Raw genomic sequence first — 25,898 nt, 5'->3', positions numbered from 1 at the left:
CCCCCATGTTTGTGAAATTTCCTATGGCACAACAAAACACCCCTTTAGCACAGACCTTCAAACATATGCCTTGAAGATTCCTTTGTTCCAGTCTGCCTTTCCTTTACAATTTTTTGTACCACTGATACCTGAAAACTTGGTGCTTCAGTTTGATTCAGTATCCTTAAGTTCTTTATAGTGCAACTTTGTTTCTGTTGGATTTCCTTTAGTTATATGCTACATTTAGACAGCTATCTTCACATAGTTCGATAATGGAACTTGCTCCCACAGGAGGCAATGATGGTCATAAACTTGGAATGCTTCTGAAAACAAGTTGCTTGAAATCAATGGAGAGACTCTGCTTTTATGCTCAAGTCCTGCTTGCTGGTTTCCCACAGGCCTCTGGTTGGCCACTGTGAGAACAGAACACTGCGCTAGATGGACCTGATCCAGCAGACTCTTCTTATCTTGTTACATATTTACACTTATTTTGTCACTAAAGATGAGAAAAAAATCTCTTCCAGGGTGATAGCTATTTCTTCAAAAAAAAATTTAAAAGGGCATCAAAGCTCACTAATGATAATTTCTGTCCAAGGTTTATTTTATTTGCCTCTGTTTATATTACTGCTGTGGTCAGTTCAGTTCTAAATATCAGTGTATCAACATGTTTAACATGGTTTAGGCTAGGCTCCTGTCCATACTTAATTTGGAGAAACTCACTTCAAATTCAGTGGTGCTTTCTTCCAAGTTATCATTCACAAATGATTCGACTGTTAGGGTCAAGGTTTGACAAAGCTTGCCAATTTGTTTTAAAATGATATTCTGGCATTCAAGACAATAATTTGTGCTTGCCGCAAACACCTCAAATGACAACTGCATCAAGCTAGGGGCCAATTAGATTGCACAGTTGTATGAATTAACAATCTGTTGAGAGGAATTATTGGTAAGAATTGCTGGTGATTACTAAGCTTCACACCTGGAATTTTATGGATGACATCTTTGAAAAAGGATTGAGGTAAACTGTGTGAAGCACATAAAACATTTATACATGTCATATATGTGCTACATCAGCCTTGTGATTTCTGCAAGGAACAGGACCTATGAAAACTGAATTGTTTTGTTCCCACTCTTCCTACTGAATATTCATGTATTTTTGTTAATGAAAGAACTAGATAGCCAAGGTCACTTCATTTTTTCATAATGCTATGCATGTCAATGATCAATCTTTTGTTTGTGTTGCTTTTGTTGTTGTTACTATAGCAAACCTTGGTTTTTAAAGAGAAACATTTACTTGTGCTGTTATTTTGCTCTGCTACTGCAGTGTATTTTATATTTATAAATAGCAAGTTGTTCTTTGTTCCCTATGATTGCTTGGGGTTCTTTCATTGGGAAGCGGCTCTGCACAAGTTGCAAACCTCTTCCAACCCCTTTCTTTCTTTTCCCACCACTGGCACCACACAGTGATTAATAACATCCAGTTGTATAGTGGTGTTTACTGTCAAATATGCAGCGAAAATGAAGGAAATTAACAAAGCACAGGTGTTAGCTGAAACATAAAATGTTTCAAATTACAGCTCTAGCAGAATTATGTCCTTATTTGTTGCCTTCTCCCAGCAAAAGAAAGGTGGTTGTCCAACTGCCCTTTTCATTGAGTTTTCTCTTTCCCTTTCTGTTCCACCCAGCTACAAAAACGAAATGGTAGAAGTCTGCAGAGCTTTCATGGATTTGTAAGTGGTGGTTTATCCAGAGTCAATAACAATATTTGGATATGCATATTGGAAAATGACACTTCCCTTCTTTAATAATAGTACCATGTAGTCTTACTGCTGTTCTGTAAGTCTGTTTAATTCATATTGGGACCAGTGTGAACTATTAAAAAAAAGTCTTCAGAAAACAGCAGCTTCCATATAATATTATGAAGTATGTGGTATGAAGGAGAAAACTTCAAAATTCTTTCACATGTTCCCTTTAAATTAGTTATGTCAGCTGTTCTCTGGAAGCTGTTCATTTGTCACTTTCCTCTTCACTTCAGTGTCAGTGTCAATTTATTCCATCAGGTTAGTCCCTAGTCCTTTATACTCTATGCTGACAATGGTATGCTGCCTGCTGTGAAAGATATCCCTCCCCCGCCACGTCATTCCATTCATATCTTCATTGTTTGCAGGCTTTGTAAAGCATTTCTCTCTTTTCTACACGTACTTAATTTAGTAACTGGAATAACTTCCACCAGCTTTCTAACTTTTAAAATATTTATTAAAAGTCTCCAAAAGTATGAATTCGTGTAAACTAGCTCAATGTTGTGACAAAGAGGAAACAATGAGAGCAGAATCACGTTTTTGTTTTCAATAGGTACACACCTATATAATGTAAAATCCCATGCTTGCAAGATTTTGCAGCCCAAAAGCCTTCTAAAAAGATAAGTATTTACTTCTTACCTGAAGGCTATTGAGGTAGGGAGCAAAACCTGGACACCCAGGTGCAGTCACAGATCAGACACACCTTTGTCAAACAATTTTTTTTGGCAATGAATTATCTTCATATTGTAATATGACTGGCTGATATTTAGCACAAATCCATATGCAACAGCCAACTTATATCATCATCATAGATTCAGGTAGGTAGCCATGTTGGTCTGAAATATATATATATTGTCCAATAGCACCTTAGAGACCAACTAAGTTTGTTCTTAGCATGCACACGAAAGCTCATACCAAGAACAAACTTAGTTGGTCTCTAAGGTGCTACTGGATGATGACAACAACAACAACATTTAATTTCCTCCTCTCTGTTCCTTTACACATCTTCCTCTTGACTCACATTTTGCTTGCTTCCCTGCCTGTTGGCTTTTACTTTCTGCTAATAAGAGGAGAAGACAGCCACTTTAAGATGGAAGCAGGTCTGATAAAAGTGAGCAAGTGAAATCCCCTCATACAGTTCCTCCACAGGGAAAAGACAAATGCAGTAGACAAATGCAGTAGGCACTCGACATTTCAAAAAGGGAGTTCCTTGACAGCTGAATAATGGAAACCTCACTTGCCTGCATCTTAGCAGTCAAGAGAGACAACATTATTATATAGTTTAGATGCATTTCTGTATCTTGCATTAAAGGTTGTTTGTTTTCTAAATCTTGTGTTGTGTTATAGGTTTTATGGATTTTTTGACACTTTCAGCCACTGAGAAAATTATTTTTCCTACCCAGTGCAGAGCAGTGTACATGGTTTTCACCATCATTCCCAAACTTCTTCAACATATCAACCATCCTATGCATCAGGTTAGGTCAAGGTAAAAAGCACTGCACCGAGGTAGCTTAGTAAGTTTTGTGGCTGAGCAGATTTTTGAATCAATATCTCTCTGGTCTATGTCTATCAACCTTGCATGACTGATTTTGAAGCTCTCCTGGGTTTCAAAATAAGTTAACCTGTGGTATGATGGGGGTGTGGTGCAGAACTGCTCTTTGAAGGAAATAGAAGTCCATAGCCCACTTAGACTCTTGGAGCTGTGTTCATAGTTGTTTGGATGTCAGTTACCAAAAACAATAAGTAGAATATATCACTGGAAGACTCTATAGTTTATCACTCTATTCACAGCACATCAAGATTACATTCTTAAAAAGGTTTAAAACAGAAGCCAAAACTTTGACAGGTCGAGTCTAAAATATGAGGTAGCATCACCTTTCTGTGTGCCTTGTATTTGGATGTCTCTAGGTTGTGTACATCTAAACAGCAGTTTTATAGACAGAAAGATACATAAATTGGCCTGACTTTTAAAGATTTGGCGTGCTCTCTAGAAGAACATTGGCAGAAATACGGAAAATGCAGTACTGGTGTGCAGCAAACAATTTATTTAAATTATTCAATGTTCACACAACCCCTGGGTAAGATACAGCATTAAGTTACAATAAAGGAACATTTCATTTAAATACAACTTAAGTAAAAAGAACAATATACTTAGACACAACTATGTTAACCAGGTGAGAAACACCCTTTAGTCAAATGCTTGAGTCAGCAGCCCTGTTGTTTCCTGCTGCTGAAACTCAGTCAATGTTGGTGCTACTCACACCTGATATGGAAAAGCTTTCCAAAGTCAGTGTGCCACTTGCAAATACCAGCTTGTTCAAGGCTAAAGCCACCACTATAAAGACTCTCCTCCCCGAAGGGGAGGGGAGGGGTTGTGGTCGAGGCTCGAGCTCCGGCTAGCAGGGGGCGTGGCCCCCTGCTGCCCACTCACCTGGCTGGCGCTCACGCCCCCTCGGTGGCCATCCAACCGGGGGCCACGGTGGGGGCGTGTTCAGCAGCATTTTGCTGCAGCGCCAGCCTTCGCCCGGCCTCATTCTTCCTTCCTTCGCCCCTCACGAGTCACCCACCCTCCACTCCCTTGAGTTAGGGCTCAGGTTTTTCGGCCTTGCTATGACCTTAGGTTGGTCGCCCTGGTTGGCTGGGGGGCCTGGTAGGAGTTTTTCCATTTGGCACTAGGCTAATTGGTTTTTTCGCCTACCTCGTAGCAATCGTCACAACTTTTTTGTGGTATTGGTGGGTAGGTTAGGCATTGGAATAATGTGTTGCGCTGTGTGGAAGTGCTAGGTGTGGCCATCGCCTATGCCTTCAATTTTTTAGGGGTATTCCGTTAAAGGAATCTGGGGGTCGTGTATTCCGTCCGATGCCTGCTTGGCGGGAGGCCTTGGCACGACCCTTGGTGACAGCAGGGGTGAGCCTATAGTCGGATCAGCATCGACAGGCTCCACCTACTGGTGAAGAACCCACTGTTTCGATCCAATGCCTAAGCCAATACCTTTTCAAATGCTGTAACCAATAAAGTTGTGGCCTTTCTCTAGCCCATTAACCATATATCACGTGTCCTTGTGTCTTCATTTCACTTCACCGGGGTCGGGTCCTCGAACCACAACACAACCATTCAGCCTGCCGTTGGTTAAAATGAAAAGCTACATTTTCAACAACTTTTTTTAAAAAAAATAATTAAATGAAACATTTATTTAATTTGAAACAGAAGAATGGGAGCAATATGCCTTAATTATTCTCTTAATAGAATGTTAACCTTTATTTGCCTTCACGTTGTTCTAAAAGTCTGACTTCTGTGTGAGATTGCTTCCTTCCGCTTTAGGTAACAATTATGCAATTTGTAACTGCAATTGTTGTGAAGGTTAAGTAGATCTCAGGTTGATTTCCAGTCCTCTTCAGTTGCTAATAAAAAGCTGCAGTGTGCTTACTATAACAGAATAGTGGCACTTGGAACAATGCAAACCATTCCTTGTTTAATTTTACTTCACTGCATGGGAAGGCACACTAATATTCAGCCAATAGCACTGAAAAATATCCTGTGTTTAAACAAATATTTGTATTGCTAGCACCCCCACTTCTAAAATATTGTAATCTACTTATTCTGCTGAGAGGATTAAGTATACATTTAATTGCTCTACCACAATTTTTAGGGTTCCCTACTTGTGTTTGAAATAGCCCCCAGATAGTCAAAGCTGCAGTGTTGTAGGATTAGAGGCAATTAAGTCCATATTTCTTATTTGTGTATGTGCTATTTGTATCTGACCATTTTGATGGTTAAAAAAATGCTTTCCTGCAACCATATTCTGGTGGTTTCCCTGCACCTGACTTCAAAGTGTGAATAGATAAATGTAATATAGGAACCATCTACACCAATGATGGTCATCTGCCTTTTTGGTCCAGATGTATTGAGCTTTAATGTCTTGTGATAGCTAAAAAAAATGCCAAAAAGAAGACGACAGTAGATAGCTGCTATTATCTGCATATTACTATGTGGAATCTTTTACATTGTTTTTTGACCATGGTTTATGTGTTGTTTTCTTGTTGTGTTATAAGTAAAACCACTTTAAAATAAATAAATCACAATAAACTGGTTAGACTTGCTGCTGATCTCATGGGGAAAATGTGTTTCTATAAGTGATGTTATTTCCTTATTCTTTGCAGGTTCAGTGTTCACACTTTGGTCAAGACCAGACTCAAGGAGCACAACCTGCATACGTGGCCATACAATCAGCAGTTCTATAGAAAGTAAAGTCATGTTGGGCACATGTGAAAAAACAATAGCCTGGTGGATTTTATTGTGCTTAAAGCATATTAGAATGTGTGAAGCATGGTTTCTATATAAAATCATCAATTAACAAATTCAGTAATTAGGAGGAATGCATTTAAGTGATAAAGCAATCTTATTTGAAACTGTTTTGCTACTGATTTTATTTGAACTTCCTTAACTTTAAGTGTACAGCTTTGCGAAGAGTGCTAGAGAGCAGTACGAGAAGTTATCTAACATGCACAACAATATGACCAAGTTATACGACAATTTGGGGGACTACTTCTGTTTCGATCCCAAAACTGTTAGTGTTGAGGAATTCTTTGGAGATATAAGTGCATTCCGGACACTGTTCTTGGTGAGTATCCCCCTCTCCCTTACGTTTTTAAATAAATTTATTTATTTCTACACTTAACTGCATTTCTTTCTTAGTTTGTTCTTTTATATTATATATGGTTTCTAGCACATGCTGTTAATGAAGACATATAACTAAGATGGATTTAATGTTGCCAAGTATAAAACTAGTTCAGATTATTAACCAATATTCTAATTTAACAGCTGGAATTTTTGTTAATTTTTTTCCATGTACAGTCATTTGTTTTCATAAAGTTTATAAGGTGCCATATCTCCTATCTAGGGGGTATTCTTTAACTGTTTAAAAAACTATGGTATTTAAAATTTTAGATGCCTCTGATAGGATGACAGTAATAAACAACTAGCTGCTTCTTAGCACGGCCTAATAGTGTTCTGTATACTTAATATGCACTTAAGCCCCATTGATTTAAGTAGAGCTTAAGAAAAACATGGAACTCTCTGACCCATCAGGAACTGTGTGTAAGCCTCATATCACACACTAGTCTCTTTATGATGCAAGAACTGCTGAATTGGATTCAAAGAGCTGCTTGCAGAAATGAAAACTTTTCCGCTTCTATGGTGTGGGTCAATTGATTTCTATTCATTTGTTCATCCAGCTGTAGTTCTCGATTCAGAGGAAAAGTATAAAAATGCCTTTAGAGAGTTATAATTTGAAAAAAATATATATCAAAAAACAATTTTGCAAATAAATGCTAAAATGTTACGGAATAGATTTAGGAACAAAAATATGTAAAAGTGACAGGCTGGAAATAGTCTGATCCCCAACTTCAGGTGTAGCATTTTGAGGAGGGGTGTTGCCAGGTATTGTGATGGAAAGGAAGAGGCAATAAAGCACTTTCCATAAGTTGAAATCTGCTTGTAAGTCTTAAAATGCAATCTGTTGTGTGGAGATTTTTCCTAGATTTTGAATACCAGCACATTTTTCAAGTGGATCATGGTTTGTTTGTTTTTCATGGCTGTCTCATACATGTGTATAGAATTATCTGTGAGACAGAAATTTCCCACCAACCATTTCTCACTTTCACTCATCTTAGATTGGGCTCTTGCTTATGTTTTGCCCAGTGGCTGCCTGTGGGTTGTTGTAATTAAGTGCATCATAAGGGGTGGATGAAAAAAAACATGGCCCAGAATATGATGCTTGCCTTCAGGGGGTATTCAAATAGCCTAGAATTATCAATACTGCTCAGCCATTTGCTGAGCATGTTGATCCATATTGCCAGCAGCAAGCCTTAATCTGTTGCGTAACTACAGTGGTATCTCGGGTTAAGAACTTAATTCTTTCTGGAGGTCCGTTCTTAACCTGAAACTGTTCTTAATCTGAGGTACCACTTTAGCTAATGGGGCCTCCCACTGCCGCCACGCCACCGTGCGATTTCTGTTCTCATCCTGAAGCAAAGTTCTTAACCCAAGGTACTATTTCTGGGTTAGCGGAGTCTGTAACCTGAAGCGTCTGTAATGTAAACAGTTCTCAGAGTATAATTTCACTACATGCAATTTTATTTTATTGTAAATTCTTAACCATAGGATTTTAAGAAAACAGAACATATTTTTATTGTATTTTTACAAATCTGTTATAACTGGAAATCACCACCAACACATTCATGACAAAGAAGTATCATTCAGAAAAAGTGTGTTTGTTTTCTGTGCTTTAATTTTGATAGATGAATATAAAAATAATTTGAAATCAAGTAATTGGAGGTACTCAAAGATACTTGACACTTTTATAAAAATGAGGCATGGTTTGTTTGTTGGTTGGGAGGTAGTACACATCTGTAGTCCGAGGTTAACTACTATTAACTGCTGTGCTGCAACGTATTTATGATTGGTTTGTCCATTGTGTTACCACATTAGAACACTCTCTGGGACAAATCAGTTGACCAAAGGAACAGGCATTCTTTTCCTTCACGTTTGCAAGCCATGGTTGTAACTTCTTTGTTCTTCCACTCATGGGGGTGTCTTGAGCACACCCAGTCAAGGAAGGCAAACAGCCGACTGTTAATTCTTTATTGACAAAAGCACACACTTACAGCACCAGATGCACATGGACACATACTTCTAGCATCTCCATAGATGGTATTAACTTTTCTTGGCTTGTGCCCAGTGGAGCACTTGAAGCTCCACCGAGCTTATGTTCCTTTGTCTGATGGAGTGTGCTCAAGCAACTGGAGATTTTTTTTCTGCATGGAAATTGTCACTGTGCTTCCCTCTTCAAGCCTCTCCTAGTTCTAGGAGACAGGGGATTGCAGTGATTTGACCAGCCTGCCACTCACCCAAACAGCCTCTTCCTCCACTTCCAACACAACCTGTGCCCCCACCTCCATATCTGACTGCTTTGACCCTTTCTATTCCTCCTACCCTGCCTCCTGCCTTATGGGTGACACCAAACCCCAAAAATTGCTAGGCCCCTCTCCTGGGTCAGCCTCTCCCCCCCCCCCTTCCCTGCCACCATCACACACTCACCAGATTGCTGCTGGTCCCTGGCATAGGGGCTAGATTGCATTGATAGCTGTAAGTGAGTAAGGGGAAAGGAATATGTAGTCCCCCTTTCCAACTATATATGCAGTTTAGTGTCAAAACTGGCTACAGTGATGTCCTTAGTTCATCATCTCCTAATGATAAACTGTTGAGTGATCAATATCAAGAACCAGAGCAGGTTTGAAAAGCTTTGCTGCAACTTCATTGAGCAGCCACTTTCATGCAAGATGTAACCCTGGATGCCACACACTTTACTGCCTACTCAATGGCTGATGATGTTGTTACATGTCAAATCCTCTGGCTTTGCCATTGGGATGCAGATAATACATCCAGAATAAACTTATTTATAGCTTTGTATTTGGGAACTAACCTGTTTGGAGACAAGGCCTTCAAGATCTTGGTAGGCCCCGGGAGAAGCACAAGTCTATTCTAACTACTGTCACTCAGATCAGAAGCCCTATCTTCTCTTTACTCAATATCACACATATCACAACCTTTTCCATGGAGACACCCCTTTGGTAGGGCCCATGATGCTTGCCTATTCCACCCATCCTTGAACAGACAGCCATTCCAGTGACATCTGTAGTCAGCTTCTGGGGAAAAACCTGGCCAGTCTACCTCAGCTGCAAAGGGTGCAGGTAAACGCTTTTCATCATACTTCAAATCACACTTTCAGTTTGGAGGTACTACAGGTTTCTAAAAAAAACATTGAAAAGAGCCACCTGGCTGTGAGTCCGTATCTACACCTGAGGGCCATTTTCGACACTTTGGCAACACATTGAAATGTTTAAATATTTCTTTGATTGTCCTTGAATCTCTCCACCATACTTGCCATCCTCTCTTGACACATCCTTTGAAAACCACTGGTCTATTGGTACAAGTGAACACTTTTCATCATGCTTCAAACTATATAGAATCATAGAGTTGGAACAGACCACAAGGGCCATCGAGTCCAACCCCCTGCCAAGCAGGAAACACCATCAGAGCACTCCTGACATATGATTGTCAAGCCTCTGCTTAAAGACCTCCAAAGAAGGAGACTCCACCACACTCCTTGGCAGCAAATTCCACTGTCGAACAGCTCTTACTGTCAGGAAGTTCTTCCTAATTTTAGGTGGAATCTTCTTTCTTGTAGTTTGGATCCATTGCTCTGTGTCCGCTTCTCTGGAGCAGCAGAAAACAACCTTTGCCCCTCCTCTATGTGACAGCCTTTTATATATTTGAACATGTCTATCATATCACCCCTTAACCACCTCTTCTCCAGGCTAAACATGCCCAGCTCCCTTAGCCGTTCCTCATAAGGCATCGTTTCCAGGCCTTTGACCATTTTGGTTGCCCTCCTCTGGACACGTTCCAGTTTGTCAGTGTCCTTCTTGAATTGTGGTGCCCAGAACTGGACACAGTACTCCAGGTGAGGTCTAACCAGAGCAGAATACAGTGGCACTATTACTTCCCTTGATCTAGATGCTATACTCCTATTGATGCAGCCCAGAATTGCATTGGCTTTTTTAGCTGCTGTGTCACACTGTTGGCTCATATCAAGTTTGTGGTCAACCAAGACTCCTAGATCCTTTTCACATGTACTGCTCTCAAGCCAGGTGTCACCCATCTTGTATTTGTGCCTCTCATATTTTTTTTTGCCCAAGTGCAATACTTTACATTTCTCCCTGTTAAAATTCATCTTGTTTGTTTTTGCCCAGTTCTCTAATCTGTCAAGGTCGTTTTGAAGTGTGATCCTGTCCTCTGAAGTCGTTTTGAATCTCTTTCAGCCCTGAGGGACCACAGGTTTCTAAAAACAACAACACACACATGGAAAAGAACCACCTGATTATGAGGCAGCATATATACCTGAGTGTCATTCTGGACACATTGCCATCATTTTTCTTTTTCTCCAGAACAGATTGTGGCCATTTGGGAAATGGTTTGTTCACTGTTGCAAAAGCCTTCTGCAGATGTGACACTTCTGGTGAGAGCCCAGAGTCTCTTTGTATTAACTACCCAGATTGTACCTTGGGCTTATCACCACACTTTTAAGCTTCAGTGGTTCCTATTGCTGTTCCAGTCACACATTTCCAATACCTGGTACAAGCTCCTTTGACCATTCCACAAATATTTTTGTTGGTTGACATGTCTCCAGAATCTCCACAAGGGTGTCTGTGCCAAGATCCAGGAACAATCCTGCTGGAGAGCTCCCCTGCTAGGGAAAGTTTACCCACAGTTTATGGACTCTGATGGAATCTGCCCACAGCATTAATTGGCTTGAGTTGTGGGCAGTGTGCCTTGCCCTTCTCTACTTCCATCAGTGCTCATTCACACTGACAGCTCTACAGTGAAATCTTCCATCTTCAGGCAGAATCCTACCTTCTTTTCACCTGGGTCAAGCATAATCTGTTCAATCCAAGTGGAACATTGAGCAGAGATATGAATGTCCTGAAGTGGTTGCTACTATTACAACGTCACATCGGCCATCTTCAAACAGGATTTATGAAAGCTTGTGGTCCATATTTCCCCACTGTGTCCTTCTCAAACTTTTTTTTCCATATAACATGATTGTGCAACAGCTGCTATCTTTTCTGCATAAGGCTTCAATTTGGGCCTAAACTCTAATATTCTTCACCATAATATCTCAGCAAGTGAGGATAGGAAGTAGCTGCATACTCTTCAACTCTGAATAAAAAAATTCCTTCCAGTAGCACCTTAAAGACCAACTAAGTTAGTTCTTGGTATGAGCTTTCGTGTGCATGCACACTTCTTCAGATACACATACCAAGAACTAACTTAGTTGGTTAGTTTTTTATTTTGACTATGGCAGACCAACACGGCTACCTATCTACTTCTTCAACTCTGGACATCTCTTGCCTTTGATGCCAGGTGGCAGTACTGACCCATGTGATTGTCTGACATCCATCAAAACCTCCTTTCAGATGATATCTATGGTTTGAGTTCTGAAAGTGACACACACCTTGCACAAAATAGAAAACAAGATTGCAGTGCTACAAAGATGACTGATGTTGATATTTGCAAGCTTCTTTTACTACTAGGATTAACATTGTGCTGGCTGGTTTTTGGAAGCAGCTTCAATGCTCAGCCTTGGCAGTTAATGTATGGTCTACATCAGCTCAGGATAGCTTTGCAATCTCTTGGCCCAACTAGAAACCCCAAATTGCTTTACCCTAAGTCTGAGTATTGCCTGGTCTCTGCATTTTTCACACAAACACAGTCTTATTCACTTAAAATAGAATGTTTTCATTATATAAGAATAAAATCAATATGTTCAGTGTTTATTACATTAAATGAAATAAACTTCCAAGGCTGGTGAAAAGTTGTCTAAATAGATTGAATAATCTTCAAAGGAAATTTCAAGGAAACTTACCATCCCTACCCCAATAGACAAATAATAAAATGTAACCAAATACAGTGGTACCTCGATTTATGAACCTAATCTGTTCCAGAAGTCCGTCCTTAAACCGAAACCATTCTTAAACCGAGGCATACTTTCCCTAATCAGGCCTCCCTCTGCCGGTGCCCTTCCACCATTCAGATTCCGTTCTTAGACCAAGGTAAAGTTCGCAAACCGGGACACTACTTCCTGTTTTGCGGAGTTCGTAAACCGAATTGTTCGTAAACAGGACTGTTCTTAAACCGAGCTACCACTGTACTTGTTCCACATGTTCTGGGTTTTTAAAAGTCATTATGATGTATGAAAGATTTTGTAAAGGGGGGGGCAGACAATCAATGTTAGCAGAAGAAACTAACTTCTTTTATTCTGATCAAAGCATTATCAGTGACTTGAAAACAAGAAAAATCCCTTTGGGTCCTGCAGTTCCTCTTCACATATGATTTTCCAACAAAATGTTCCCTATAAATAAGTTATTATTGCATTATCAGTAAGCATCAAGAAGAAAGCAAGTTATAAAGAAGGCTGTGTGGATAGTATAGGCTCTGACCTTTCTCAGTTGCTTTGTGAGCTTCTGCAGGTATTGATTATCATCAAAATTGTTTCCTTCCTTCAGGACAGAGAGACTTGGTATTCTGAAAAAGGGCATTACTTCTGTGAACCATGTTTGTTTTCTTGTGTTTCTTCTTACTGCTTTGAATTACTTTCTTCTATCCCATATCTCAAATTGGAATTGAAGGGATAAATTATTCAACCTGCATAGATTTCATCACTACAGGCTGTTCTCATGTTTTAGAAACCGTGTGGTGTTTGTCTTATGAAGTGACATCATTTTACAGAGAATGATGAAAAAAGTATTTTATGGTCAAGTACACCTCAGGTGCTCCTGACCAACATTTTGTATTTGTTCTTTTGATGCCTTGAATTCATATGTTGTGTGACAGTTTCTTTGTTTTAAAGACAAATAAATACTGGGGGCATAATCATGCCCTAACCTTTTCTTTCTCTTCAGAAATAATGGAACATGATATTACTGCTTTTCTTCCTAAATATATTTTTACATGATTGCTGTCTTCAGGCTTTTCCCATGTTAGCTAGTTTGTACACACTGAGTACAGCTAAGTTCTATAGAATGGTAGGTATAACTGCATCTGTGCCATAAAGACTAAATGAAGGATATACAGCTACAATTATACAAGCAATTCCATTGTTTTACATAATCATCATTCACATTATACCTTAGCACATTTTTTTAAAAGCAGCCAAAAGTGTGGTAGGTGGGGGTATTCAAGAAGTATTTTTAAACATAAATCTGCAACATGGTTACAACCCAGCACTGGTAACAACTCATAGAAAGTCAACTTTAAGTATAGATCCCGCAGAGTTATCACTTGGTCATACTTAAACAATTTTTGGAGTAGAGAGAATGTATATTTATTGAGCGAAATAAAAGCCTTAGGACAGTTAGTCCTAAGGATTACTGAAATACTGAATAAGCTATATACAGAAAGGGAGGTGGAGTACAGTGTTAAGCATAAGTTGTGAATGGCATTTCTCTGCAGAATGTGATTTTTATTTTGGGAAATAAGTATTTGGGAGAAGGATAATAGTGGTGGGTTATCCCTGCCTTGTAATATGGCAGGCCTACAAACAATGACTGAGGCAGGGACTGAAGACAATATAAATTTCTGTCTTCTTTCTTTTCTTTTCTTTTCTTTTGTTTTTTTAATAAAATTTTTATTGGTTTTTCACAATTTATATAAACACAGACAATACACAATACAAACATACAAACACAAAAACAAACATGTATAATTTCATATCCTTTTTTTTCTTAAAACTTATTTCACCGACCTCCCCATACCTCCCCTTTCTGCATTCCAATTCCTAAATTTAATTCAGCAAATCCTCCCCCTTAATTTTATCTAATTGTCTAATTATTTCCTTTTCTTTCCTTCTACTTAATCTTTACAGCTGTAATCCACTTACTTTTTATAACCATAACATTTTAGCACTCATTAATTTTACAGTATTTCTTAAGATAAATTTTAAATTTCTTCCAATCTTCTTCCGCCGTCTCTTTCCCCTGATCTCGGATTCTGCCAGTCATCTCAGCCAAAGCCATATAGTCCGTCACCTTCATCTGCCATTCTTCCAGAGTGGGTAAATCTTCTGTCTTCCAATACTTTGCGATGAGTATTCTTGCTGCCGTTGTAGCGTACATGAAAAATATTCTATCTTTCTTTAGCACCAATTGGCCGACAATTCCCAGGAGAAAGGCTTCTGGTTTCTTAGGGAAAGTACATTTAAGTACCTTTTTCATTTCATTATATATCATTTCCCAGAAAGCCTTAATCTTTGGGCATGTCCACCAAAGGTGAAAAAAAGTACCTTCAGTTTCTTTACATTTCCAACATTTATTATCAGACAAGTGGTATATTTTTGCAAGCTTGACTGGGGTCATGTACCACCTATAAATCATTTTCATAATATTTTCCTTTAAGGCATTACATGCCGTAAATTTCATACCGGTGTAAATTTCTGTCTTCAAACCTGCAGCTATGGTCAAGCCAAGTCTCATTCCAGATGTCCCTTCCGTTTATACTTTTGGGTCCTTCACACCTGTCTCAACTCATTCTGAATGCTCTTCCCATCCACCTCTCTCTCTCTCTCAAATGCTTGTTAGGATAATTGTCCATTGTACCACTGATTTCTTTCTGTCTTTCATTAAAATATTTTCAAGAAGTTAATAAAGACACCTTGCACCGTATAATTAAATGCACATCAAACATTTGAGAAGAAATTGATAGTTTTATCAACTGGCAATGGAGGCATATGAGCTTTTGTGAAAGATGGTCAAAAGCTAAGCTGCTGTTTTATGTCAACAACAGACATTCTGAGTCAATCAACATACAGAAGATTTGCTTTAGGGTTATGTCATGGGATGAAGTTTGGCTGTTTGTACTACAGAAGAATATAATGGTAAACTGTTAATGCATTTTAACTCAATCAATTATGATTCTCAGCATTGTAATGCAGGGTCTCATATTATTACTTCATGGCCTGTCCACATCTGAATGTAAGACTCTAGCTACAGCAGGATTTCAAACCTTCTTTACAGATAGGTAGCCGTGTTGGTCTGCCATAGTCAAAATAAAAAAATTCCTTCCAGTAGCACCTTAAAGACCAACTAAGTTAGTTCTTGGTATGAGCTTTTGTGTGCATGCACACTTCTTCAGATACCTTCTTCTTCTTCACACTTCTTCAGAAGTGTGCATGCACACGAAAGCTCATACCAAGAACTAACTTAGTTGGTCTTTAAGGTGCTACTGGAAGGAATTTTTTTATTTAAACCTTCTTTAGTTACTGAAGAAGAATGGATTTGTTTAACTTTCTGCATTCTATGTTGGTGTTTCATGCAGGCTCTTGTTCTTATTCCTAAAATCTCTTATGAGGAACCACTTTTGTCATCCCCCCTTGCAATTGTCATGTCATTGTTCTTTGCATAGTCTTCGCTCTGCATGTGTCTTGAATGAGAATGAGCTCATATTGTCCCTTCCTTACCATAGGATCTATCTATCTGAAGACATAGAGCAAAACCACATGCCCTATAGAAATAATATGAATGTAATGCTTGTTCTGAGCACCTATGTCTGACAGAGAAGGTCCAGAATATTTATAAACCTAAGACTGTCCCAACAATGGAACACAGGTTTCACAATTCATTCTAATAGCAACATGAGGAGTTGCTTTATACCAGGTCAGCCTATCTGTGTATCTTGTCCAGTATTATTTATTGTGACCAGTAGTGGTCCCTCTCCCAGCCCTGCTGCCTGATCCTTTTAACTGGAAATGCCAGGGATTGAACATAGGACTTTCTGCATGCAAAGCATGCTTTCAACTTTTGAGTTATTGTCCCTCCCTAATAAAAGGTGTTAAGGGCAATTAATGAGGTATTGCAGTTGTGCAGCCTTCTGTTTCATTTCAGCAGGAAATTCTGTGCATGTCCTGATAAAATGGATGGGAGTCAGGAAACAGCAATGGTCTAGAATTGGCATAAGGAAGCCTGAATTTTAGTCTTCATCTTTAACTATTCAATATCTGAAGGTGACTCTTTTTTGAAGAAAATACAAAGAAGAGATTGCTATCAGACAGCTCAAAGAAAGTCCTATGTTATAACTGATCTTAATCTATGATGGAAGTTGTACAATACAGTGGTACCTCAGGTTACAAACACTTTGGCTTACAAACACTTCAAGTTACAAACTCCGCTAACCTGGAAGTAGTACCTCGGGTTGAGAACTTAGACTCAGGATGAGAATAGAAATCGTGCACTGGTGGCACAGTGGCAGCAGGTGGCCCCATTAGTGAAAGCGTGCCTCAGGTTAAGAATGGTTTCGGGTTAAGAACGGACCTCCGAAACTAATTAAGTTCATACCACTGTATAACCATAAATATCCCAAACAGTAAAGTTAAAGAAATATGGTGTTGTGAGTCAGTCTTGGTGGTTGCTTGTTTCCTAAAGTGCTACAGTCCTTTCTGTTGCAATTTAGCATGTATTTAGCAAAAATAGGGAGAATAGCATATTGCTTTACATGGAAAGGGGAAAGTCTGTGTTAAGTGGTCTTCAAACTGTGATCTTGGAAGTCCTAGAGTTGCATAGAATTTTATCAGGGATTCAAAACGCAATTAATAATTGCATACAAGTTTTTTTAAAAGACAGCTTAATCACCCTCTGGAGTGACCTGCCACAGGGCAGCACTGGGACTTCTAGGGTACACTCCTAATAAATACAACGTTATGGTGAAACCAGTGTTGAGTTGTAGCCCAGCAGCAGCTAGGGATCCAAGTTTGAGAAACACTGTCCTACAGCAAGCTCTAAAGTTCTCTAGAATGCACAGTCATGTGACAGGACACAGATGTGCTCCTTGAAAGGTAAGTTAATTTTGAGTGCTTTCTCTGCTTGGGAAGGACCGTGATGCAGAAGGTCCCAGATTCAAGCTCCAGGATGGTGTTTCCTTGCAACCTTCAGAGACAGCTTTCGTGGACAGTCTTTGCCTGTTAGCGTAGACAATACTGAGTTAATTGGATCAAATGTATCCTATTATATTATGTTCACTGTAGGCCAGGAGTGGGAAGCCTCAGGCACGGGCGGAAGGGTGGCAACTGTGCTTCCTGGGGCTCTCTGTCTGACCCTTGTAACTCTTCTCAGGCTACATTCCTTCTCCCCAAGTCACATCCATTCCAAGCTCTGCTGTACACCCAAATGCTTTTGTGTAACTCAAATGTGACCTTGAACTATGACAATTCATCTTGCTTGCCTGGATAGAAAGGGGTGTGTGTATGTGTGACTGTATAAACTTCTGGTTTTTGCATGGCTGAAATGTAGACAGTCTGAAAACCACAAGCCAGCATTATGGAATCAATGTGGTAAATACAAATCAGGTGCCAGTAGAAAATTACGTATACAAAATGAGATTAGGGAGCTTTAGACATATGTAATATTTTAAGGAGGGGCCAGAAGTACAAGATAATAGCTTGAGGAATATATTGCAAGAGACACAAAAATAGAGAAGCCTTTTAAAAATAAGCAGTTTTTAAAACAATTATCCTGTATATGGGGTGCATATGTTTACCATCATCACAGGCATCTGTGCATGGTTACCAGTTTTGGAAAACAAAGAATGGGACATTTATTGAACAAACATTGAAGGAGACATTTAAGGCAAAGCAGTATAGCACAGATGTTTCCCCATTAACCCGTGCATCTGTATTTATGCCTACACTATGCTCCACTGTGATTCCACTCAGCTTCCTCCAAATCTTTTGTGCTTGTGACATTTGCATGTTGGCATTTGTTTCAGGTGGGACTACTAATTCGTTAGGAGGGTTATAGTTAAACAGTCTTTTCTTTATTTAATAAATGCAGTTCTTTTTTAGGAGGCACTCAAGGGTTTGCAGTACTGGCACCTCTTTCTTTTTCTTTTTCCTTTTTTTGTTAAAAAGTGTGGCATTTACTGTAACAACTTCATGGTGAGTACCAACACCTCTATTTTTCTAGGGGGGAAAGCACTGAATAAATGAATAAATTTATTAGAATGGTCCAACTCATTTGATATTAAAGTGCTTCTGATTAGCAAACAAGTTTAGGATATATTAAAAAAAATCCTAATCACAAATTGAGATTCTTTGGGAAATAACATGCTATGAAGTTTATAATTCAGGGGTAAGTACCATATATACTCGAGTATAAGCCGACCCAAATATAAGCTGAGGCACCTAATTTTAGCACAAAAAACTGGGAAAACATAGACTTGAGTATAAGCCGGTTCACCACACCACAAACCTGGTGGTGGCGGCAGTGGCAGCAGCAGCAGCAGAGGAAGAACAAGCACCCCGAAAGGGCTGCTTTCGAGCTGCTCTTCCTCCGCTGCCAACAGCAGCAAAGGAGGAGGAAGGAGCAGCCCGAAAGAGCTCCTTTCCGGCTGCTTTTTCCTCCGCCGCCACCTCTGCCACTCGCAAGAGCAGGCATAGGAGCCCAGTTGGGAGAGGCGCAGCGCAGCTCCTCTCCCAACCGCGGCTCCTGTGCCTGCCCTTGCGAGAGGCAGGCAGAGGTGGTGGGTGTAGCAGTGAGAAAGAGCTCCTTTTGGGCTGCTCATCCCTCCACCACCGCTGCCCATCTCCCTCGAGTATAAGCCAAGGGGGGCTTTTTCAGTATAAAAAATGTGCTGAAAATGTTGACTTATACTTGAGTATATACGGTAGCTCACTGTGTTAAAAATAGAATGATTAAGAATGTGAGGCACATTTCACTGAAATTCCCCACTGGAAGATATCAAGTTGGAAACATTAGTTTTATGATTGGAAAACACTACAGAGCACACAATCCAATGTTTTTTTAAGTTCTCCAAATCCCTAGTTAGTGACACTTGTCTAAGTTGTCAAAGTTAATGTTACAAATCCTCCAATGGCAGTTCTCAAGGATTCAGGAAGAAAGCAGGAACCATCTCTTCAAACAAATGTAGATAAAATCTGAGAGTTGGGTGGAGCTCAGACATAGCTTGAGCTCTATTAGCATAGTAATGAAAGTGGCACTTGCATACCATACCTAATCTCAAATAAAAGCACTTCCCTCTGCCACCAGCCCGTTACGCTCGGGTACACCCTGAGTCCAGACAGTTGTTAAAATTAAACCAAATAAACAAGTTTACTTTATAAGCATTAACAAGTTTATGGTATCTCAGATAATTTTCTTGTCATTTTCGTAACATTAGTTTCTTTGCCGGCCTATACCTTCCTAATACCTTCTGACTGATGATCTCAATTGTTTGACTGAATCCTCTTAACAGATTCTCTCACTCTCTCACATCAGACTAGCCTAACCCACAGACTTATCCTCCCTCTCTCTTCTCTAACTCCAGACTCACTTCTTAACAACTCTAACTCTAACTCTAACTCTAACTCCTCCCTTTGGGTTCCTATTGGTTAGTCATTTTACAATTAGTTAACCCTTTCCTTATAAACTCAGTATGATGTCACACACCTAGGAGGGCAAACGCCACAATGTGTTTGGGTGATTTATAGATGACATTTGCATTAAACACACCTTATTGCGCTAGGAATTCCTACCATCAGCCAAAGGAAAGGTTGGGTTATGGTAAACGTGCACAGCGGGTTAGTTGGTTTGAGAGATCTACAAAACTAAATGGAGCATATTTGAAGGCGGCTAAACTGGGATGCACTTTTCTCATCATCTTCTATTTGTGAAATGCCACAACTGTCAGTGTTCTTTATGTATTCACTTTTTTAAAAGACTTGTAAACATGCTTGCATTAGTAAATACATGCAGAATGACTGGAAGTAGCATAATGTCAAGGCAATACAGATACATGCATGTTTCCATTGAAATAAATAACAACTTGATAATAATGCAGTTTGCACAATACTCCTTGCTTGAAAGAGATTTGATTTTAGATCTCCCCCCCCCCAAAGTAGGCCTACAATGTGCTGTATATAGGGCTGCATTTAAATACTGTTTAAAGCTTCAACTGGTGCAGAATGCAGGGACCTGGCAAGTTCTTGGAGCCACCGTATTTTTCGCTCCATAAGATGCACTTTTCCCCTCCTAAAAAGGAAGGGGAAATGTGTGTGCGTCTTATGGAGCGAATGCAGGGGGGAGGCAGGCAGGAAAAGCCCTCAAGAGCCGCACACAAGCTCCGCGCAGCTCTTGCGGGCTTTTCCCCAGGAGGGAGAAGGTACTGACGCGGCCAGTCCCTTCTCCCTCCTTGTAGAAAAGCCCGCAGGAGCTGCGCGCTCCTTAAAGGGTGCGCAGCTCCCTTTAAGGAGCGCGCAGCTCCTGTGCTCTTTTGCGGGAGGTGGAGGAATTGCCATAGCCGCGCGCAGCCTCTCCCGGCCAGAGGGGCTGCATGCAGCTAAAGAAGCCAAGACAGCCAGTGGGATCCATCCCGCTGGCTGTCTTGGCTTCCTCTTTAGCCCCGTGCAGCCTCTCCCGGCTGGATGGATCCCACTGGCTGTCTTGGCTTCTTTAGCCTTGCGCAGCTTCTCCCGGCTGGAGAGGTTGCGCGCAGCTAAAGAGGAAGCCAAGACAGCCAGTGGGATGGATCCTGCTCACTGTTTTGGCTTCTTTAGCCGCGTGCAGCTCCTCCGGGAGAGGCTGCGCGTGGCTATGGCAGAAGCCAAGACAGCCAACGGGATCGATCCCTCTCTCTGTCTTGGCTTCTTTGCTCTTTGGGGTTGGGGGGGGGAACCCAGGCTTCCCCCAGCAGCCCCGAGAAGCTCTGGGAGAAGCAAACAGGCTGCGCGCAGCCTGTCCACCGCTCTTTGGGGCTGGGGAGGGGATAATATTTTTTTCTTGATTTCCCTCTCTAAAAACTAGGTGCGTTTTGTGGTCTGGTGTGTCCTATAGAGCGAAAAATACGGTAAGCAATTAGAGCATGAAACACCTGCCCTGGCTGCTAGTGTTTTTCTGAGTCCAATTAAAGTGTCGATGATAGCCTGATCCCAAGCAACTTAGGGTTTTAAAGGTCATTTGAAGACCTACCTTCAGCTATATGAAGCTGCCACAAAGATCCATCAGGTTGGTCATCACAATAGACAGAAAGATGTTTTATGCTCATTGCCCCATCCTTAGGAAATGTCATTTCATTGGAGAAACACCCAACCCTTTCCCCAGCTATGTTTAAATGGGCTTTAAAATCCTGTGTGTTTCAGTTCACTTTTAATTTAATTTGTAATATTCTGCATTTTATAAACAGTAGCTTTTGCTGTTTTATGTTTGGTTTATATTGAAATGGAATGTTTACACTGCTGCTTTCATTAATTGTATGTTATACATCTGAAAGCAGCCCTGCTTAGGGAATTTTTAAATGTTTGATGTTTTATCGTGATTTTACTATTCTGCTGGGAGCTGCCCAGAGTGGCTGGGGAAACCCTGCCGGATGGCAGGGTATAGTAGTAGTAGTAGTAGTAGTAGTAGTAGTAGTAGTAGTAAATAATAATAATAATAATAATAATAATAATAATAATAATATTTTTGTGGGGGGCACATGTAAAATGTATTGGGAGTACTTTTTCCTTTAAAGACAGTATAGGAAAAGAAATTGGAAGTAAATAAATAAGTACATAAATAACAATAAGTATAGCACATGCCACACACATTTCTTATCAATAGAGTTGGTATCCTGCTTACTCAACTTATGTTCCATCATCCAGTAACAAACTTGCAGCAATGATGCACTTTCTCTTCTGTTTTCTCTCAGGTCTCCTTAGCTTTCACTACCAAGAAAGTAATAATAATTCATCATCATCATCTTGGTTGGGATGGTGTTGATGATGCTTCCTGTCCTCAATAATACTAGTTCATATGAAAAATATGATTTTATAAGTAATTCTATCAATGGCTAGCAAGTCATTTAGGTAACAGTACACCGCACTCGAGAAAATCCATCATGTGCATTGCAAAATATTTGAAACTTGCAGGTCTTTCTATATAATTCAAAAGCGTAGTTACAACTATTTCTGAAGAATCTGCAATGAAGTTACCAGAAAGAATGAAAACCTTTACTTTTGATCATTACTTTTCTCTGGGCTAGGTTTTAAAAAGATAACTAAAAACACTGAATGCTATCCTTTCATCTTCCAGCCTGTTGATCTGGCATGATTCCTGTGTGTGAGCCATCTTGCAAAGAAAGTATTTTTTTCTTTTAAATAAATAATACAAAGTAACTGCAAACTAAACCATCTGAAAGTTTTCATTTCTTTAAAATCTTCAAATAACTTAAATCTTCTAAAAGTTGTTTGTGTGCCTTTCAGTTACTCATCTAGGCTATCATTCTGCTGTATAAGTTGTAAAAGCACTATGCAAGTCAGAAATTTAGGTATATTAAATTTGTACACTGCTTCTCACTAATAAAATTCAGAAGTGGTTTACAATTAAACTACAAATGCAACAATAAAATCACCTAAACATTTTAAATCTAATCTAACTATACAGTCATATCATTGGTGCTGCCCAAATGCCCAGGAAAACAAAAGTGCATTTGCCTTCCACCTTAATGGAGACCAAGTTGGTGCTGGGGTGGGATCTGTATGCATAGAGAGTTCAATAAAGAGAGGGCTGTTCCACAGAAGGCCTGTACTGTCCTCTCCACTCTCCAGACCTTACTTGAAGGCGGCATGCAGAGAAGGGCTTCAGATGATTATCTCAGGATGTGGACAGGTTCATATAAGGAAAGATGATCATTTATGTTTAGTGGTGCCAAGCTGTCTAAGGCTGTTGAATTAGGCATGGAAACTAATTGACAGCCAGTACAGTTGAGCCAGTACTGGTATGCCTTCTAGTTTCAGATAAAGATCTAGCTGATGCATTCTACACTTGCTGCAATTTGTATACTGTTTTCAAAGGCAGTCCCATGTGCAACCAATTGCATAAGTTTATCAAAGCCTGGCTATTTCCATCCAAGCTAGTTTGCAAGGCTACCAGCCGAAGTTTGTAGCAGGTGCTCTTTGTCGCTTGTGACTCAAATGGATCTAAGAATACCCCTGAGCTGAGGACACAGCATTTTACTTAAAGCCCATATTTAGATCATTACAGATTGAATACTTTTGCTGAGTTGCTGTCCCATACTGCTGCTTCTAGATCAGCAACCTGCCAGTTAGTGAAGTTCATTTCCCAGCTGAATTTATCACAATATCTTGGTGTGCCAGGAATCATAATCCTTTTTGACATTTCTCTGAAGTTTCATGTCAGATGTGATGTTTCCACACAAGCCAAAAGGTTCAGTGCAAGCAGAGTCTGTCGGTCTCTCTTTTTTCATGCCCCCTGACTATGAAGCACACAGTTTATCTGCCGCTATGGATACTACTTGCTTGGGGTATTTTTGTTGTTAGTTTGTCTTGTTGCTCAACAAACTAAGTTATCTGAATTTGTAATTAACTCCAAGGAGATTACTAGGATATTCAGGTGCAAAAGGAGTGAAATAAAACTAAAACTATCCAGAACTGGATGAATAACAGGTTAGAAATTTTCACCCTGGGCCCTCATATGTTACACATTAACTTCCTATTAGCCATTGTACATTGTACTAATGAGCAGTGACAGGAAATGCATTTTTCCTCTTCTTACATATTCTGAGCTTTTTTGAGGAGGGTGTGGAGACAGAGTGAGTTAGGCAAACTTGAAGGAAAGGCCTTTTGGAGTAGAACAAATCTTTAATATAAGTGCATAATGCATAGTACCTGACTGTATATTTAATAACCAAGGAGTCAATAACCAGTACAGTCAGTTCCTTTCTGCTTATTTTTAATATTTTACTTCAGAGATATTTTCCCATAACTGCCTTGGTCTGCAAAGATTTGCTCATCAAACCTCAGGACATAGCATATATGATAAACCCATTAATTTTTCTTCTTAGAAAGCAACAAAGCCAACTCTGTTGAATATTAGAGGTATATTTATGTGAATCCTAACAGAAAAGGAGGAACATGGACCTTTGCTGCTTATTTCAGTAGGTTGCAGCTATAGCAAATACCACAACTAACCAATTTCCCAAGAAAAAGAGATACTTCTCTCTTCAGCTAAACTCACATGAGATCTCAGATAGTTTTAACACAAAAAACCTAAAGCTTGTTTTTGTTGTAACTTCTGCCTTTGTTACTATAATCTTTTTCTGTTTTGTTTTTAATCATTAGGAGTGTGTGTGTGTGTGTGTGTGTGTGTGTGTGTATATATATATATATATATATATATATATATATATATATATGATTTAGCAAGTAGATAAAATTATAATAACACATAAAAGTATTCCCTCTTTTGGACATCAAATGCTTTTCCCAACTAATTTTTGGTGCACTTAATCCTTTCTCATTTCTACCCAATTATATGTAATTGTTTTCTAAATGACTCAGTGATATAGCCTCACCAACCTTGTCTACTTAGCTGTTCATTCATTATTTTTCTTGCATGAAAAAGGGGTTCCTAACAGCTGCTCTAAAGTTATTGTTTTTCTTGGTTCTTATCTCCCTCAACCTAGCATCCTGGATAGAAAGTAGAATTTTTAGCAGGAGACTTTGAAAGCAAAAACCAATAAACAGTAATTTGGGACAGATAAAGTAAGTTTAGTTGCTGGGCTATGCCAATTCAGACTGCAGTGTGGGTGATTTCAGTTTGCTCATTTATATCAAAGAAGGCTATGCCCGTTCAAAACTAGCATCTCAGAATAGCACCTGTGTTAAGCATTTCACCCTGAGGGACTTCCTCTGGTTTTGAAGCTTTCATGTTAGCAGTATTTCCCAAATATAATAAAATATTATCTTATTTGTGAGGTTTGGATTTTCTGTTTACCCTGGAAAAAGATTCTGAAATAAATGCATTTACTATACATTTAATTTCAGTTGCTTCAAAATGTAACTCTACTTTGGAGAAAGCACTTGGTCTCAGTAGCACCCGACTTTGTTAAAGGATAAACATCCATGCTAATAGAAGCATTCGTTTTCATTGCCTTTTACCCTTAGAGAGAGAAAATAATTTGAATGAAATAGGCAGATAAAGAGGTAATCTGGATTTTATTTTATTTTTGTAAGGAAAAGCTTAGCATTTTTATTGGTCTTATATGCACATTCTGAATCCTAATATTAGACTTCACCTCCTGTAAGTTTGTCCACAAAGCTCATCAAGGGAGATTCAAATGGCTTAATTCATATGCCATTAAATTTAATGGTTGAGGAAAAGAGAAATTACTGACTTTTCATAACAGATTTGACCCCAAGGCATTTTAACATTTATATTTACTGTTGTCCACCTTTAGATAGACAAGTATAGAGGCAGGTGACACAATTTGGAATGTGTTTGCAAGTGTCTCCCCCCAAAAAAACTCTTAAATTGCTTACTTCATTTAATTGGCTTCCTTCTTAATTTATATACTACACTACATTGTGGTCTGTTTTTCTAGCACAGACTTTTCTGTTCCTGTAGTATGTCAGATTCACTATAGACAAATCAGTCACTACAGTAGCAAAGACACTAAATATTTCTGCGTTGTCCTAGATGAGACAACCAAAAACCTCTTTGACAGATGAGCAGACCTGGCAT

General features: G+C 39.4%; 1 protein-coding gene across 1 annotated transcript in view; it reads left to right on the top strand.

Moving 5' to 3' along the window:
* The window catches only part of DIAPH2 (diaphanous related formin 2), a 357,022-nt gene that overhangs the window by 215,933 nt on the left and 115,191 nt on the right, over positions 1-25,898 (top strand). The window contains exon 25 of the mRNA XM_081179396.1: positions 6,234-6,397. Within this exon, the coding sequence (XP_081035522.1) occupies positions 6,234-6,397 (164 nt within the window). The remainder of the gene's footprint in view (positions 1-6,233; positions 6,398-25,898) is intronic.

Source organism: Podarcis bocagei, assembly GCF_964188305.1.
Source record: "Podarcis bocagei genome assembly, chromosome: Z".
NCBI classification, from domain to species: Eukaryota; Metazoa; Chordata; class Lepidosauria; order Squamata; family Lacertidae; genus Podarcis; species Podarcis bocagei.
The sequence above is the reverse complement of the archived record's forward strand: the minus strand, read 5'-3'. Positions and strand labels throughout refer to the sequence as shown.